Raw genomic sequence first — 18,678 nt, forward strand, 5'->3', positions numbered from 1 at the left:
ACCAATGTACTAGGGGGGCTGGCTCTTGGCACCAATGTACTGGGGGGCACTGCTGCTGGGCACCAATGTACTAGGGGGGCACTGCTTTTGGCACCAATGTACTAGGGGGGCACTGCTGCTGGGCACCAATGTACTAGGGAGGCACTGCTCTTGGCACCAATGTACTAGGGGGGCACTGCTGCTGGGCACCAATGTACTAGGGGGGCACTGCTCTTGGCACCAATGTACTAGGGGGGCACTGCTGCTGGGCACAGAGTTAAATTTTTTAACATTTTCTAATGGTGGTGTGCCTCGTGATTTTTTTCATGAAACAAGTGTGCCTTGGCCCAAAAAAGGTTGAAAAACACTGCTATAGACTGGAAGCTCTGAAGTGATTTTTCAAAAAAATTCACAAATTTTGAAAAAACTGGTAACTTTAGGAAAGCATTGCAACTTGGTAGTTTGGAGTAGACCGTTATACATATTCTAGATTTCAGAGAATCTGTTCTTTCCAAAAATGTATAGTTTTCTGGGATAAACCTTCTGTTAGCGGAATTTTTGCCCTTGAAATATAAATATGTATATATATATTTTTTTTATGGATATGTCTTACTTAAATAGGTCAAAAACTCCCAGGATTCTGGATAGGAGGACCTTAATCATGAAAGTTACTTTAAAGGTATTAAGTCGAGTTTTATGGTATACTTTTATTTCTAAATTACACTGTTTACACAGCAAATAATTCACTCTACCATTTGAATTTTTATTTTTGAACCAACAAATGTGTTTTTTAGCCATAATATTAGTACTTAGGCAGCCATCTTAGTGCAAGTCTGAGCTTTCAGAAACAGCCAGTACTACACATTAGAACTACTTTCAGTTAACCTATTGTTTCTCCTACTCCCATGTAACTGGAGAAGTCCCAAGCTGGACTTGGATTTCTTACTATTGAGTGCTATTCTGATATCTACTGGGAGCTGCTATCTTGCTAACTTCCCATAGTTCTACTGATCGGCTGCTGGGGGGAAAAGGGAGGGGGTGATATAACTCCAACTTGTAACGCAGCAGTAAAGAGTGACTAAAGTTTTTCAGAGCACAGGTGAAGAAAGTGGGAAGTGAAAGAACATGGCTAGCCCCGTGTGAAATTTAAAAATTAAATATAAATAAAATCTGTTTGTGCTTTTCTCTCTGCTGGAGAAGCTCTATTAACTGATGTTTTGAAAAAAAAAACATGTTTCCCATGTCAGTATTCCTTTAATATTTATTAAAAAAATAAGATTTTGCAAATACACAATAGCCTTCTATGGAGGGTTCAGAATTGCTGAAAAAAACAAGTGGCCGTGCATGCACACACAGTAACATAGCGCACAGTTCACAGTTCTGTGGAGGACGTACAGGGTTTGAAAGGGCAGTTTGCCCTTACAACTGCTGCTACATTTGATTTGTCTTTACAGTACCCTGAAATGCATAAATAAATCAGACCTCAGCATGCAGAAAGGTAACACTGAGTTGACCAGCAGAGTTGCAGGGCTAATTTTTTAAAACCAGCCAAAGTCGGTCACAAAATGATCCCAAAACTAGCCAAAAGCCATTTTGAAAGTAGCCCAAAAATAGCACAGTATGTGCAGTGAAATACGTGACAAAAGCCTTGAATCACTACACTTGCCCAGTGCCCACTTAGCAAGTAATGACGCTGCAGCAAAAGATCAGGCCTTCACATCATTTGGATTGCTGCAGCGCGATTACTTGGAGCTATATGGTTCCCTCTGCAGTAGGGTAAGCAGCTTACACCAGATGCTATATAAGGCAGTTGGTATAGTTGAAGGCTTCCTTCATTACTTATGCAGTGCTCACTCTCCAGTGCCTTACTATGATGGATGTTGCCCTGCTCAAAGCATTTCATGACTGCACTCTTCAAACCAAACCCTCCCCCCCAACTCTAAGTAGCAGTGATTTAGATAATGCAGAGGAATTACATCACAGTCTCATCTTGCAACACAAAAATGAGGGTTGCCCCACATAAAGCACAACAGGTAGGTCACAGGAGAAATAGATTTAGAATACTGCATTAACCCCCCCCCCCACTACAAATTAGTATTACACACATCCCATCACATCCCAAATGCAACTGAAAGAAGGCTGTAGTGCAGTGCTCCCCAGCCTTTTGATGTTGCTCCCAGTGGCCTCAAAGAAGGTGCTTATTTTTCAGTTCCTCACTTGGAGGCAAGCTTTGGTTGCATTTGTACTGCCAAGCCAAACAGAGCTTCATTTAGGCTGTCAGTTGACTTAGGGGGCTGCCAAATAGCTAATCACAGCCCTTATTTTGCACCATCATTAATTTTCTTCATGCTTGGGTTGCTCCCCAACTCTTTTTACATTTGAGTGTGGCTCACAGGTAAAAAAGGTTGGGGACCCCTGCTGTAGTGCATCCAAACATGCAGGAGGAAAGGAGGTACAGGTACATTATGGTGAAAAAAACAACTTTGGCATGTTTCCAAAGTACAAACCAACCTTGACACCAAAAGCTAGCCCCAGAAGAATTCAGAGGCTGCATCGCTAGTGCAGAGAACGCTATTATGCTTTAAAAAGCAAAAATTTGGCTCTTAAACATACCAGAGATGCCTTTTTTCACCTCGTGGTATCTGCCCACTCCCTGAGGCTGGACACAGGGCAAAGTCCCTTTTGTGGTGGTTTCAGAATTTATTATACAGCCTGCATCTTCCCAGCGCTCACAACATTCAGATGTTGGTAGATCTTGGTTATAGTAAAAAAAAAAAAAAAAAGCTACTGACTACAATTATATATCTTGCCTTACTACATACTTACTTACAACCCCACAGTTACAGTCCCAACCCTGACACCATCTTGCCTTGCTATACACAATGCCCCACCCCTGACACCACCTTGCCTTACTATACACACAATGCTGCGTACGGACTATTGCTCTGCAGGCTTACAGTTTAACGGAGACTAAAAGGCAGCAAGGTGGCTCTCAAAGCATTGTTCCAATAATACTAATTCCCATTTTTAAATCAAAATTTCCGCTCCTCTAGTTCAGAGAGCGCTATTACACTCTCTCCGCTAGTGATGTGCCCCCCCAGAAAAAACATTAAACGCGGAGGGGCAGCCCCTGGGTAGAAGATTCCTGTGTATATTAAAGTTCAGTGCCAGAGGTCCAACCTGCTGCCTTCCATGCTGGAATTTGTAGTTGAAGCATGCAGGTTTTTAGCTATTTAAAGGGTCAAGTATGACACAAAGGTATCCCCCTTCCCACCCAACCAAACTCTGTCAGGCAGAGGCTAAATCCCCTATACACAGGGACACCTCCTTCTACACCAACACCTTGCAGCTCCCCAGACCCACAGCACCAAATGGCTTGGCCAGTAGTCGTGACCGTGGGGGTTATTGAGTCAAGTGGGTTTTCAGTCATCTCTGTAGGGTCTTGTAAAGGAAGGCAGTAACCTGGCCTGGCCAGAACATTGAGCTCACAGAGGGTGCTCTCTGTCTGCATGCAGCAGTTTAAATCACACGAACCACCCAATTCCACTGCATGCTGGGTATTGTAGTTTATATAAAGCGTAGGCGTCAAACAACAGCTAAAAGAAGAACTACATTGCCCAGCATGCACTGGGTATTTACCAGGAAAAGGGAAGAGGCAGGCAAGGTAGGGCTGAGAACATTTTGGTGCGTGTAGTTGGGTGTATATGCAACCCCAGCGTAGGTCTCAGGGAGCAAAATATGCATTTTGTTAATGGCAACCATCTTTATGGAGCTCTGCTGCCCTGACTGTAATTAACACTCACCAGCCCTCATACAGCAAGCACCCCGGATCTACTCACAACTGTATGTTTGGTGGATCTATCAGGTTCTGGTTAGTGTGAATTATTTTTCATGGCAGCAGAATATTACACAGTCATATTAACCTGAGCAGATGGATGAGACAACTCAATTCCCCTTTTCCTCTTGAGTGTAACATCCTTCATTCTTTGCGTGCTGGCATTTATTTATGCAGTTTAGCTGGGGCTGAGGAGCCACATGCTTCAGCTGTCATGAAATGCTGGGGCCACATAATACCCCTGTTGTTTCCTTTATATAGCCACATACTACACCTGTCATGAAATGCTGGGGCCACATAATACCCCTGTTGTTTCCTTTATATAGCCACATATTACACCTGGGGGGGGGGCACATACAGTGGCTTGCAAAAGTATTCTGTGGCAAGATCTGTGGCAAGATCTGAAAACTGCTGTTCACAAACGCTGTCCATCTAATCTGAGCTGTTTTGCAAAGAAGAATGGGCAAGGATTTCAGTCTGTAGATGTGCAAAGCTGGTAGAGACATACCCTAAAAGCCTGCCAGCTGTAATTGCAGCAAAAGGTGGTTCTACAAAGTATTGACTCAGGGGACTGAATAATTACACACACCCCACTTTGCAGTTATTTATTTGTAAAAAATGTTTGGAATCATGTACGATTTTCGTTCCACTTCTCACGTGTACACCACTTTGTATTGGTCTTTCACGTGGAATTCCAATAAAATTGATTCATGTTTGTGGCTGTAATGTGACAAAATGTGGAAAAGTTCAAGGGGGCCGAATACTTTTGCAAGCCACTGTATTGGTGCTAATGAAATGCTGCAGGACCACAGTGTCTTTCATGAAAGGTTTCATGGCAACATAATGGCTCTCATTTAAGACTGCGGAACCACAGTGTCTCACATGAAATGCTGTGGGCCACATAGTGTCTCTCATAAAAGGCTGCAGGCCACTTAATGTCTGTCAAGGAATGCTGTAGGGCCACATAGTGCCTCATAAAAGGCTACAGAGCCATGTAGTGCCTCACATAAAATGCTCCGAGGCCACATGGTGTCACTCATGAATGGTCTTAGGACCACAAAGAGTCTCTCATGAAAGGCTGCGGGCCACATAATGTCTCTCATGAAATTGTGAAGTTGCCATTGCATTCATGTAAAAAGGGTGTATTTTGTTTGAGTGCATTTATTATGCAGCAAATGAAAGTGCCTATTGGCCAATCATAGATGAGCTTTCTCAACCATGAGATAACTTTTTCTCATTGGACTGAATCTTGCCTATTGAGTCAGACCTGTATTGAAAAGGGTAAAAAATAGCTAATTTCAGCAGCCAATACGTTTCCAAATAACTGTTTTTTAAAAAAAAAACTGAGCTCCATCACAACACAAAAGCAACTTTTACAAGGTGATCTTGTTTTACCTTTGGCAAAATTATGTTAGTCCTGATCATGATTCTAACCTTTGTCTTTTTTAATACTGTTAGAATGGAAATAAGTCAGAGCAGCAGATCTGGTTCACTTTATTCTGGAAGTTCTTTTGTGCAGAAGAATCGAAGGACAACTTTAGAGCGTGTGGAAAAATTTATATCTGAAATTTATTTTACCGACTGCAATCTAAGGGGAAAGTGAGTACTGATACTGATATGGAAATTCCACTCACATGTAGACGATCTGATCCTAAATAACAGTCATATAAAAATATGTTTGTCAGGGATATCTCATGTGCTTACAGCAGAGATAAAAAGGCATTTTTTTATATAGCTTATGCAATCTTGTTACAATCCAGTAACTGAACTTTTTCCTGATGATGATTTCTAGTCAGTGTTATGTGTCCTTTGTTTGGGGACCTTTGCACTTTTGCAGAAGCCTTTAGCTGCTGTACTTGTGCAAAAATGTTAATGAGCAGAACTAAATCTGAACCCGTTAGGTTAAGGCTAAACAAGGCATTAAGCAGGCATCAACGGGCATCTGCTTTCTCCTCAGCACCCAGAGTCACTGTGACGGCCTGATTGCAGACCCCTTGTTTCTGAACCCAGGCTGACGTATGATTGAAGGGCTGTTTTTCAACCTGCACTAATATGCAGGCTGAGAAATAGCCCTATGTCACTATAGCCACCTTAGCATCAGCCGTCTCATGTGTCTGCACCCAGAGCTGCTTCATTTGGCCCGGGTGCAGACACTTAAGCAGATTTACTGATAGGCACCAAAATACTTATCATGCGTTTTGACAAATGGCAGAAGCTTTTGCCTGTGGCCACACTTTTTTCCTACACAAATGAGACATTTTACATTTTTTTCCTTCAATTTTTATACAAATTATAGTTTAGTTTAGTATTTGGCCATATTTTTAAAGAAGGATTCCATATTTGGGCAAATATATTGCATCCATAAATGATTGCACCTCATCCTTCTGAAAAAGTATGAGAATATTTGCAATCTAGTTATACCCAAATATAAAGGACAGAAAAGTCCTTTTCTAGTTAAAATGCAAGTAATGAATACATGTTGATGATAAAGGGAGATATATTTATAAATGTAATTGTTAATCTGATGAACGCAGCACATTCATCTGGGACTTTGATAATAAACTATACAGTTCATCTGGTCTTTCTCAACTCTTATTTCTGTCTCCAATAGATTGTTTGGCGCTACATGTCCACTCGATTCTATCTCCTATTTTCTGACAGAACAACGGATTTCATATGAAGAAGCAGTAAAGAGAGAGTTCCAGCCTGCTCAGATTGGACAGACCTTTGGCCCTACGTAGGTCCAATAAAATAGTGTGTAGACACAGCATAAGATTTTAAATGAGGTGTAATTGAATTACATACGTTTACTTACATATGGGTGAACAGTTAAGTCATAGATAGCAGCTGTGTAAACTAGAGCTTTTTTTTTTTATCACCGTATGAGCTTCTTGCACAATTTTCCCAATTTGACAAAGTAAAAGTAGAGCAAACCAGAGGGTATTACAGCAAAACATACAGACAATTGTACATTTGTGTCTCTAAACAGAGATTGCAATACTAGGCAATCTAATCCCTGCTCACTAAAGCATACACCCTGTTTTTTGTTAATAAAATAAAAGGCAACAATGGAGTGTCAAGTTTGAAGTCAAGATCAGTGACTTTGCCAGTTGAGCTTTCAGATCTTTAAATTAAAGTAGGAAATGATTTGCTTCTGTAGAGATTTATTTATCGGTCTTCTTTGTACTTTTGTGTGTAGATGGTGGACCTGTTGGTTCAAAGTGCATGTAAGCATTCCTAAAGAATGGCTGGGAGAGGAAGTCCACTTAAGATGGGTGTGTGATGGGGAAGCAATGGTATGGAAGGATGGAGAGCCAGTCCAGGTGAGATGCTCCAGTATATGGTTTATTACATGTGTGTGATGAAACACAAAGAATTTAGTCTGAAAAAAAGTATTGTTTAAACTATTAAAAAGTAGAACACTCACTAAGCAGGCACAAAAAGCTGTATAATCAAAGTCATTTACAAATTAAACATGAAACCCAATTTCTTTTTATTATTAAAACATCCATACCTGTTATAAAGGTATTTGAAAATCTCAGCTGTCAATCATATATTGCCTCTGGCTTAGAGGCGGGGCAGGTATTTACTTTCACTTTCCATTCTGCACTTCCTAGATGCCACTGCACTCCTCATATTCCCCCTTCCTCGTTACTGTCTACAGTTGTGTATCCTGTTCATGTGTATGGGCATCAACATTCCTATTCTGATGCATAAACAAAATTTTGGGATCATGCAAAGCTAGTCGCCTGCCAGCTTGCTTGCTGTGACTGTGACTAAAGGAACCAAGATTCATATGGCTTATATAGTGTATGCAAAGTTTATTTTCCATGACTGGAACAATAGTAAAAAAACTGGAATTATTTCTTGGGGTAACATGTCCCCTTTAATTGGTAAGTGGCAGACACTATCAGTATTTGTGGTTCCCACTGGAGTCAAAAGGAGGTGGCAGGGGTAGATTTAGGCATGCACCATTTCCCATTAGCCTAAAAAGGTGCAGGTTGTGACATCATTCAAATCCTCTCTACTATGTGCGTAATACTTTTTTCCCCCTTGGGAGGTTTCGCATTTATTTAATTTGGTGTGATTTTCTTACTAGTACATTACATTTGCAATGCAATTGTTTTACGATTGCAAATAAAACCCTTTGTTTTTCTGCCTTTTTAAGGAAATACGTGTATTAATATAAATATGTTCTTAAATATCTTAAATATACTGAGTTTTGTAATATTTTGTGCATTTTATTGACCAGGCATTAACAAATGAAGGACAGAAGAATAGCTATATTTTAGCTGGTGAATTTAAATCCCATGATCCACAAAGGTATGAGTTAGAAAAAGTGAAAAAAAACCTCAAAATATATATAATAGTTCACACCTACAGGCAAGTAGTGTACTTCTCTCTACCCCCTATCATTTGAGCTATCAGATTCAGTCTGTTCTAACTGTTTAAACTCTGTTCATCCTTGTGTTGTCATAAAACAGGATCCAGTCACATCAGATGTTTGAAATATAGCATGGTATTACTGCATCAGTAAACCTTACACACAGAGCACTTACATTGCACAGCACAGTGCTCAAAACATTTACCTCCAGGTTGCTAAATCCATGGCACAATTTTCATTACACTCCCTACCTAACCCTACCTAACCTTTGTTCTACTATTCAAAATATATGACTTTATTATCTTGTCAATGCAAAGTATATATTCTATTGTTATATATATATTATATATATATAATAAATGGTTTCTTATAAGTGTAAGTAAGCATCTCTCTCTCTTTAAATTCTTACTGCTAACCTCAAGGTGTTTACTGTTTTTGTAGTATAACAATCTACATTGAAGTGGCTTGCAACGGACTGTTTGGTGCTGGTCAGGGTAGTATGATAGCTCCTACTGATCTTAACAAAACATTTTGTCTGCAAAAGGCTGAGCTTGCTATTTTTCGCAGAGATGTACAAGAATTGCTGTTAGATTTTCAAGTGATATATGATATGGCTAAGGTAAGCAAGTTTCCCTTCTGTTTTTTGCCTTTTAAGGCAATCAAGTAAAATGGCAATAACATAAAAATATGGAATCTGGTAAAAATTACTTGTTTTGACCATCTTTCTACTTTTAGGTAGAACCGTGCTAATCAATATTCCTTTCCCTACTTGCAGTTGTTTTTCTTTCTGTTGAATAGTAGTAACGTGACATCACTATACTATGCTTATGATTTTCATGACAATTGGAATGCTTCATAAAAAGTCACCCTTTTATGTATTAGTAGTAGTTGATTCCAGAACACAATATGTAAAAAATTTAGCAGCTTGTGGTATTCAATCTTGCTGGGTAGACATCAAATCCTAAATAAGATTTGTAAATGATAAAAGAGAGGGAAGTGGTCAGGCCCTAACTGGCAACCTGTGGGTTCTGGCAAATGCCAGAGGGGTTGCTGTAAGATGACATAGGCAGTCACTATTGGGCCTGTGGGGACTGTTTGGTTCTCTGTATACTTAATATGCCAGAGTTTTGAATCCCAGTCCAGACCTGGAAGTGTATGGACTGGGTCTCTGTTACAGGGTGATGCAGCTTTACAAAGTGTGGAAAGTATCTGACCTATGTAAGATTTCTACAGTATGTATAAGGTTTAGAAATAATTTTAAGACATTATAGAAACTGGTTAATTCCCCAACCTTGCTCTCCAGATGAATTTGCCTTTTGGTGTCCTTTTACAATGTCTGTGAATTTGAAATGTTTTAATACTTGTTTTTCGTTTCACAAATGTTCTTTCTCAGTGTCTTGGAGAAGATAACCAAAGAGGCTTCCAGGCACTTTATGTGGCTAATCAAATGGTTAACATGTGTGATGTAAATGACCACCATACATATGCTATTGTCCACAAAATATCTTCAGACTTTTTTAGTCAGAGGAATGGTGTAAGCCAACACATCATTCATGCCATGGGACACTGCCATATCGATTCAGGTAAACGGTATTATTTTTTGCACTTAAACTTTTATTTATGATTTTAGTTATACATATTGTACACACAACCGTAAAGGAAGCTGTCATGGGAAAATTCTACATAACACTTATTGAAAAAAATGTTGTATTTCATTTCCTTTTTTTATTTTAAAGGCGTTGGTAAATCATATAAGGAACTGTCCCATTTATAGCCAGGAAAAAATATGCAAAGAAATAAGGCTCCTGGGGAAAAAAAGCCCATGCAGATTGGATGTGAGAAAATTCTAGTCATTTCCACTTGAAAATGTTCTAACTAATGTTTTAGAACAAAACCCTTTATTTACCTATTCAATAGTCCCTAAGCTTGGATAGTTTAATAAAAATATATATGGCTTAAATAAATATATATTCAATTATTTTTTTTTATTTTAAAGTAGTGAAACTCAAAATATTTTTTTATTATGATATTTATCATATGCCATTCTTGACAGCAATGCAGTGTCAGCCTTAAGTCCTTTAGGGTAAGAACTTAGCCACTTTGCACATCAGGGATTTGACTGATGCATTGTAGGCCAATAACCTTCTTTAGCCACTACAGTGTATCTTGGATGTGAATTTAGAATCATTTTCCCAAACATCTATTTTTTGTTTTATTTTTAGCAGACTGAAACAGGTTCCCATGCAGGGTTTTTCTGTATTTTGCACTATTGTTAGCAGTGTGCATTGATAATGTGGTGATGGTGTTACAGTCAGCATGGCGATTTTGATACTTGGGACAAAGCATTGTTGACAGATATTTTTAACCTTCTTTTAGCCTGGCTCTGGCCTTATGAAGAAACTATTAGAAAGTGTGCTCGCAGCTGGATTTCTGCTGTGCAACTTATGGCCAAATATCCTGACTTCACATTTACATGCTCTCAGGTACTCTCATTCATTCTATTTTTATAACCGCAATATGCACACCCAATGTAAGCATAGTATCACTAGCAAAGTTTCATCTCTGTAGAGATTATGGGCCAGGTTCAAATCAATGAAAACATTTTATTTTATGGTTTCTCATGTAAAACCATGAAGGTGAGATTTAATTCAGTTACAGTTTTCCCCATAGACTTCAATAGAATTTTGATTTGATAACCAGAGAGATTAATCTTTCTTATTGAATTGTGTCTGGAATTGAATTAGGAGATAAGCTTTTCTCAAATGGAATCTGGTCCCATATACCTTATCTATATTTAGGTTTTACCCTTTGACAATAAACTGATGATGCTGTATTGGTTTTAAAGGGAACAAAACATTTTCAGGGCTCATTTATAATGACCCCAAATCTGCTTAGTGCTAGATCACTAAGGGTGAATACACACTGGGCTACTACAAGCAGCTACTTTTGCAAGGCTACTAAACCCCAGAAAATACCCTGCCATAGACAAAACTGAGAATTGGCTCTGCTAAAACACAAATAGAGACAATTATCAGTAAATAATTAGTATTGTCTCTATTAGTAGCCACGACAAGTAGCTGCTGATAGTAGCTCTGTGTGTCTTCACCTTAAAAAGTAAAAATCATATGCCTTTTTTTACAAAGCACTTGCATCTGGAATTTTGCTGCACTCTTCACTTCGCAACAGATTAACAATCGGATGTGATCTGCAGATCATAGCATTGCAGGCATAAGGCAGCCCTGTTCTAGGGTGGTAAGTACAGGGCTCTTTTACACCCGCCAGTATTTCTAGGGTCACAATTTGGTCACCTTCCTCATAAGGTAATAACAGGATAGTTCCACCAGCCACTATTCCAGGCTCCCTAAGTAGGGGGCAGCTTGGCAGTTTGGGGAAATTGAAGAAAGTATTACTGTAGCATACTTACATAGTATGTATAAAATGCCTTTTTTACTTCTTACTCATATATTTAACTGTAAATACTGTACATACAGAATGTGTTTTGTGCACACAATCACATATGCCTTTCTACAGTTTACAGTAATTGCTATATAAAGTCTTTTTATTCCAATTCATTAGAAATACATAGAAATCCTACTATTAAGGTCTTGGCTATTGACAGGTACATCCTTGGATCATCATTAATGAATGATCCCACTAACAATATGCTTTGTTTCTTTATGTAGCAATAAAGCTTTCATTTGTTCATTTGTTTTAAATCTGACAGGCCCAGCAGCTGGAATGGGTTAAAAACTGGTATCCTGGGTTATACAAACAGATAAAGCAATATGTCAAGCTGGGTCAGTTCATACCTGTTGGTGGCACCTGGGTGGAAATGGTAAGGCTTTTTTTTAATGTAAAACTAATTTCCATTTTGTTTTTTTTCCACACATCCGTGGCACCCATCCTATCTTAGAAAGCTTTATTACCCTATGGTTTCGAAGTAAGGAAGCAAAAGAGATATCAGATATTTACATATTGTTTTTTTGGGAAGGAAACTTATTTATTTCATTCTTATTTATTAAACATTTTTAGGCCTCTTTTTTAGGAACCAGTTTCCTTGGATAATGTATCATAGGTGTGCTCAGTGCTGTACATATTTTGAAATTGCTATACAGGTATGGGACAGTAATTAAATCCAATAGGATTGTTTTGGCTCCTATAAGGATTAATTATATCTTAGTTGGGATCAAGTACAAGGTACTGTTTTATTATTACAGAGAGAAATGGAAAATATTTTAAAAATGTGAATTATTTGATTAAAATGGAGTCTATGGGACTACACGGGCAAATTTCAGCTGACGATTTGGGTCCTTTAGACCGATTTGGCAACTTATTTGCCCGTGTATGGGCACCCCCGATGGCCTTCCCAACCTAAAAATGAAAGATTCTTTATCAGAAAGGTCTATGTAAATGCAGCATTAACTTACAGAACTGCTGCTCAGTGAAAAGAAACATCATATTTCTTTCCTTCTATTCTGTATACATTAGCTTCTTTGTCAGACTTCCTTCTGCCCTCTCTGCTGTAATCTGAGCTGAGAGCTGTTTCCTGCCTGCACGCTGTTGCCTGGTGGTGAAGTCAGACCAAGCTAAAATGGCTGCTTCTTGCTTAAATAAACAGAGGGAGCTTCTAGGGCTGTTTACTTAGGTTTGGTAAAGCATTCTGCAGAATAAATAGCATTCTAGCTTGCACTATTGTGACTAATCTATTGGTAATAAATGCCTGAGTAGCTTTCCTTTTCTATTAAGAGCAATTTTTTTTCGTAGGATGGCAATCTTCCCAGTGGAGAATCAATGGTGCGTCAATTTCTTCAGGGCCAGCAGTTCTTTCTAAAGGAATTTGGCAAGATGTGCACTGAGGTTTGACTTGTGTCCATGTTTTTTCTCTCAAACTGCTATTACTTGCAATTCTCTGTTAATATGTGAGAAGAGAAGAGAAGAGAAGTGGAAAGAATGTGTTACTAGGCCAAAGGCTAGTTGATTTATTTTATATCACCCCTTAAAAATATATTTATTATCCATTATTTTTATAGCATATTTACCCAGAGCGTTACACATCAGTCCCTGCCCCAGAGGAGCTTACACACACATACAGTATATTAAATAATATATAAAAATGTATATATAATGTGTATTATACACATTTATACATTATATTTGTCTATTCAGCAACTTCAAAAACAATATTTTCAGGGAGCAACGGTTATATTTTTTATGCTGAAGGCTTCTACTATGTTGGATTGCCATTGCATTTTGAGAAGATTCTAATACAATATATATTTTTGTCGTAGTTTTGGTTGCCAGACACATTTGGTTATTCTGCTCAGCTGCCCCAGCTGATGAATGGCTGTGGAATCCACCGTTTTCTGACTCAGAAGCTTAGCTGGAGCCTAATCAATGCTTTTCCTGTGAGTACAGTTGAGTGAATTGGGTAATTCTGATTTAGAAGTGCAGCTTCTACTTTATTTTCTCAAGAAAATTCTCTTATAGTTTGATTTTTGCGCTCTCGCCCTCTCTCTATACCAAGAAAGCATTACACTCACAAATCTTTTGTGAAAAGAAAAAAATTTTCTTAGCCATCTTGGTCCACTAAATGAGGTTACAGTGAGTTAGGTGTACTCAACACGCACGCACGCACGCGTGACCTAAAACATCATCTGATTTTCTACTTAGTACTTTAGTACTAAAAGTAAATGAAGAAAACCTAGTTAAACAAACGAAGCAAAAATTATTATATTTGGTCATGTATTTATTGAAACCAAATGATACAATAACATATCTGCATGTGGCAAAAGTAAGTGAATGGTGCTCTCAGTATTTGGTGTGACCCCCTTGTGCAGCAATAACTGCAACTCAATGTTTGTGGTAACTGTTGATCAGTTCTGCATATTTAAGCCAAAAAGTTCTAGTTTGGCTGTATCCGTCCACAAACCATTCTTCCAGTATTCTTCTTGTTTGTCCACATGATTTTTAGCAAACTGTAGATGGTCAGCAATATTTTTGGGGGAGAGCAGTGGCTTCTCCTTGCTAGCCTGCCATACACACCATAGCTGCTCAGTGTTCTCCTGATGGTGGACTCATGAACATCAACATTTGCCAATGTGAGACAGGACTTCAGTTGCTTAGAAGTTACCCTTGGTTCCTTTGTAACCTGTTGGACTATTAGACACCTTGCAGTAGGAGCTATCTTTGATCGTTGACCACTTCTGGGTAGGGTAATAAGGGTCTTTAACTTGCCTCCATCTATACACAGCCTGTCTGACTGTTGATTGGTGGAGCCCAAACTCTTTAGAGATAGTCTTGTAAAGATTTACAGCTTTATGGGCATCAACAATTGTTTTTGTGTGGCCCTCAGACACCTATCATGGCTGTTCGAGCCATGATTCACATCCACAAATGTACTGTTTGTGTGATCAGGCTTTTCTGTATCCCCATTCTTTAAATTAAACACGGTCTTCACACCTGACTGTCATCCCATTGACTGAAAGCACCAGAGTCTGATTTCACCTTCAAATTATATGATAATGCTAAGGATTCATTTACTTTTGCCACATGCAAAGATATGTTATTAGATCTTTTTATTTCAATAAATACATGACCAAATATAATAAGTTTTGCTTCATTCGTTTAAATAGGTTTTCTTAATCTTTTGGGACTTTATTAAAAATCAGATGATGTTTTAGGTCACATTCATATAAAAATATAGAACATATTAAAGGGTTCACAAACTTTTGAGAACCACTGTATATAAATTAACTGATTTGTACTTTATTAGAGGAAACTAAACTGGAGACAAATTATACTTCAGAACATGGAATAGTCTCTATTTAATGATTTTTTTAAGGATAGGTTAAAGGAAAAGTAACAAATGTATTTTTTTTAAAAATATTCCTTTTCATAAATAGCAAAATTTTACAAAAATTGTAATATTATAAGTGGATTTTGAATAATTATAATTATCATTCATTTATAGGGCTAAGGCTGCTCTTTCTCAACTTTCGTGACATCTTTCTGGGCAGCTCTCCCCTCCTCCCAATCAGTCAAGCAATCGACAAATAACTTATTTTGCTTTGCCCTATACATGAATGGTAAAGTTAGTATATAAAAAACACTTACAATATTGCAATTTCTGTACGATACATATGTTAATATTTTTTAATCAAAATTGATATTTTAATATTGGTGTTTAATTTTGATGTTTCTGTTCTTTTAATTCTAATAAATAAAACTGGCCAGATTAAGGTTTTGCACTGGGCATTAGTCTATACAGTGTGTACATCTGTTTTGTCTCTTTCATAGCATCACACCTTTCACTGGGAGGGCATTGATGGCTCCAAAGTCCTGACTCATTTCCCTCCAGGGGACTCATATGGGATGATGGGAACAGTAGAAGAGGTGAGCTACTTTTATAGGTTATTACACTTGTTTGCCAGCATTTATTAGCTAAAGGATTGGTTTATTGATTCTTTAATTATCGTTTTTATGTTAAAAAAAAGTAATATTTCCATTATGTTATGCATGGTACTTTTTGCAGGTGCTTAAAACAGTAAAGAACAACAGAGATAAAGGCCGTGTCAATGATAGCATTTTCCTGTATGGATTTGGAGATGGAGGAGGTGGTCCAACAGAAAACATGGTGGGGAGAATTAAGAGGATGAATGACACTGATGGGTTGCCCAGGTCTGTATGTGATATCAAAAAAATCTTTAAGGTTAAAAAAAACTGCTTAACAATCTAGTATGAAGTGATCTGATATTAATAGACACATACAAGTCAAATGTAAATATGGTTTTTACTAAAACACTCTAATATTGACATAATTCTGCACTTTTCCCTTTTGCCTGTGTTGCAGAGTCCACTTGTCTACACCAGACAGATACTTTTCAACAGTGGAAACTGATACATCTCAGCTCTGCACCTGGGTAGGAGAACTCTTTCTTGAGTTACACAACGGAACCTATACTACACAAGCACAGGTAATACCATATTTAGGATTATGTTGATTTGTTGTTATGGCCTGCATAACTGGCCAATTCTAAAACTAGCTAGACATTTCATAAAAATAGGTAGACTGAGTTGACAATTAGAAACAGTCTAACTGCAGATCTTTGCATACTACTCGAATTTAGTTATTTAGAATGTGGTCCAATAGAATAACTTTCATGAGCCTTTTGAAGTCAATAGGAGTACAGTGGCTGGTGTCATTAAAATGGTAATTATACATAAAGAGAGAATTGTAGTGAGAGGAGGCTCTTGGTTGTCCAGCTGGTTTCATATGAACTGATGGCCTAAGCTGTAATGTAATTATACCCCTTGTATCTGCTCCTAAAACAAAGTTACTCAGTTTTATCCTTTCCTAATAATGCTAAAGAGAGACTAAAAGCTATACATATAATATAAATATTCATATGCATAATTTATGCTTTTCAGATTAAGAGAAGGAACAGGCAGTGTGAGCAACTTTTACACAATTTGGAAGCCTTGAGTGCCTTTGCTTTGGCTGAAGATACCACTTTTATTTACCCAGCTGCACGGCTGCAACATCTGTGGAGGTAGCTTTTTTTGCTGCTTTGGGGTATATATTTATATATATTGGTTTTTTTTATCTCTTTGTGATTCTCTCAGTATGTACTTGCGACAATAAACCCAGTCAGTGATGCTGTCACTTAGTACAAACTGGCTACAAACTGGGGAATGACAAAGATACAGTCAGGAAGGTGAGTGGCTTGGAAAAGTATGGAGCAAGATAGGAAAAAGGGAATAAAGTGTTAGAAATGCTTGATGCAGAGCCTCCGAGCAAAATTTCATTGGTGGGCCCCACTGTCCCAAGAAATTTGTTATAAAAATAACCCTCAGCACATGAAGTTCAATATAGTGAGCCAGGCAGTTAAGAAATGGTCTGTGCTTACTGAAGTAGTTATGCTCTCTGTGTGTGCCACCCTAGACTAACAGTCCTGAGAGCAGAAAAATTACAAAATAGTGATGCCACAATAATGAAAAAGGGAAAATAATTTAAAAGAGCCATGCTGTAGAGCAGTTGAATAAAATGAGGGGTCTGCCATGAAAGATGCTTCTGCCAAAGGTTATCCCAGATAAAGGTGTGCCATTAGGCCCCATATCCTGGTGGGCTCTGGGCAAATACCACTTTTGCACATTTATCAAAATGGTCCTGGGTAAATGAGGAATGCAATTAAGTTTTCTACAAAAAAAATGTGGTCTGATAGATATAATCAGACCACATTTTGTAGAAAACTTAATTGTATTTTATCTATACATAGGTTCAGGTTCTACAGCTTTTCTTGGTAATGGGTCAAGGATACTATACCTGGTAACATGCAGTATATTGGTGCATTCTGTGAGGAAGAGTTGAGATTACTATTAATGAATAATACTTTTTTAAACCAAAGTAGAGCTTAAATAATCCCGACCCTCATAGGTCTAGGCTGTGCTAAATTGCTGATATGTAGCTAGCCATGGGTTTGATTTCTAACTTGTTTCTCCATTTTTCTGTACTTCTAAGGTTACTTTTGTTAAACCAGTTTCACGATGTCCTACCAGGCAGCTGCATTCAGCAGGTGGTAGAAGATGCAATTGGGTACTACAAAGGTTAGTATATTTCTTGCATGCAGTTGGGGTCCTGTTGACTTTTCATTGATGATGTCTTTACTGGAGTTTTTTCGTGAGATTGTTTCTCTAGACCACTTTAAACTATTAATGTTTAAAGAATAAACAAAAATAAAAAAATGCATTCTACTATAACAATCATTTAAGTTGTGTTAATTGTATTAATGAACGGTCAGCAAACAACAAGGTTTCAGTGTTTATGTGGTTAGGGCTGTGACATACAAGGAAATTAGTTGCCCTGCTTTCCCACCGGTGAGAATGTAAGTCGGCAGTAGGAAAACATAAATTTCACTTCAGCTTTCCGAAGTCATCCTTGTGAGGCAACTTCAGAAAGCCAAAGCAACACATGTTTTCCCAACAGCAATTTACATTCTCACCGTTAGGAAAGCATTTGGGGAAATTGGGATACTTGGACATTGCTAAATCAAGGAAAAATTTTTCCACTTCAGCTGGGTATCTATAGCAGTTACTGTTCTCTTTCCTGCCACTGGTGTTAATTAGACCTGATGCAGAAATTTGTACTGTATCTGCCTATCATGGGTGCATATGAAGAATTTGTATTGGTTATCTGTTGTTTTTTACCATTTATATTCTAGTTCTTTCAGTGTCTCCTGTCATTTAGGATAGGTGTGGTGAAAAGGGGCAGTTGGGACTAGTCAGTAAAATGAATTAGATTAAAATTTCTTCAGATTGGAAGGTTTGGGGAAAGAAGAAGGGGATCTACCCTATCTTGTAAAGGACTGTTGCACATTTTGGACCATTAATTTACCTGTGCATTTGTGTAATGGTAATAATTTATAGGGATGTGGTTTGTGCAGGGCTTTAAATGCTTCTATAAACGTGTCTGTTCATAACCATC

At 38.0% G+C, this 18,678-nt stretch overlaps 1 protein-coding gene across 3 annotated transcripts in view; it reads left to right on the forward strand.

Annotated features, from left to right (window-relative positions):
• The first annotated feature begins 3,592 nt into the window (after positions 1-3,592).
• man2c1 (mannosidase, alpha, class 2C, member 1) overlaps positions 3,593-18,678 on the forward strand; it is a 28,500-nt gene continuing 13,414 nt past the window's right edge. The window contains exons 1-16 of one of the 3 annotated variants that reach the window (XM_031897493.1): positions 3,593-3,643; positions 5,273-5,413; positions 6,426-6,551; positions 7,014-7,137; positions 8,067-8,137; positions 8,640-8,817; positions 9,592-9,781; positions 10,575-10,681; positions 11,923-12,033; positions 12,963-13,055; positions 13,487-13,603; positions 15,495-15,590; positions 15,730-15,875; positions 16,048-16,171; positions 16,626-16,747; positions 17,716-17,801. In XM_031897493.1, the coding sequence (XP_031753353.1) occupies positions 5,274-5,413; positions 6,426-6,551; positions 7,014-7,137; positions 8,067-8,137; positions 8,640-8,817; positions 9,592-9,781; positions 10,575-10,681; positions 11,923-12,033; positions 12,963-13,055; positions 13,487-13,603; positions 15,495-15,590; positions 15,730-15,875; positions 16,048-16,171; positions 16,626-16,747; positions 17,716-17,801 (1,831 nt within the window). In that variant the 5' untranslated portion in view covers positions 3,593-3,643; position 5,273. 3 annotated transcript variants of the gene reach the window in all.

The sequence above is a fragment of the Xenopus tropicalis genome, chromosome 3 (assembly GCF_000004195.4).
Source record: "Xenopus tropicalis strain Nigerian chromosome 3, UCB_Xtro_10.0, whole genome shotgun sequence".
In the NCBI taxonomy this organism is placed as follows: domain Eukaryota; kingdom Metazoa; phylum Chordata; class Amphibia; order Anura; family Pipidae; genus Xenopus; species Xenopus tropicalis.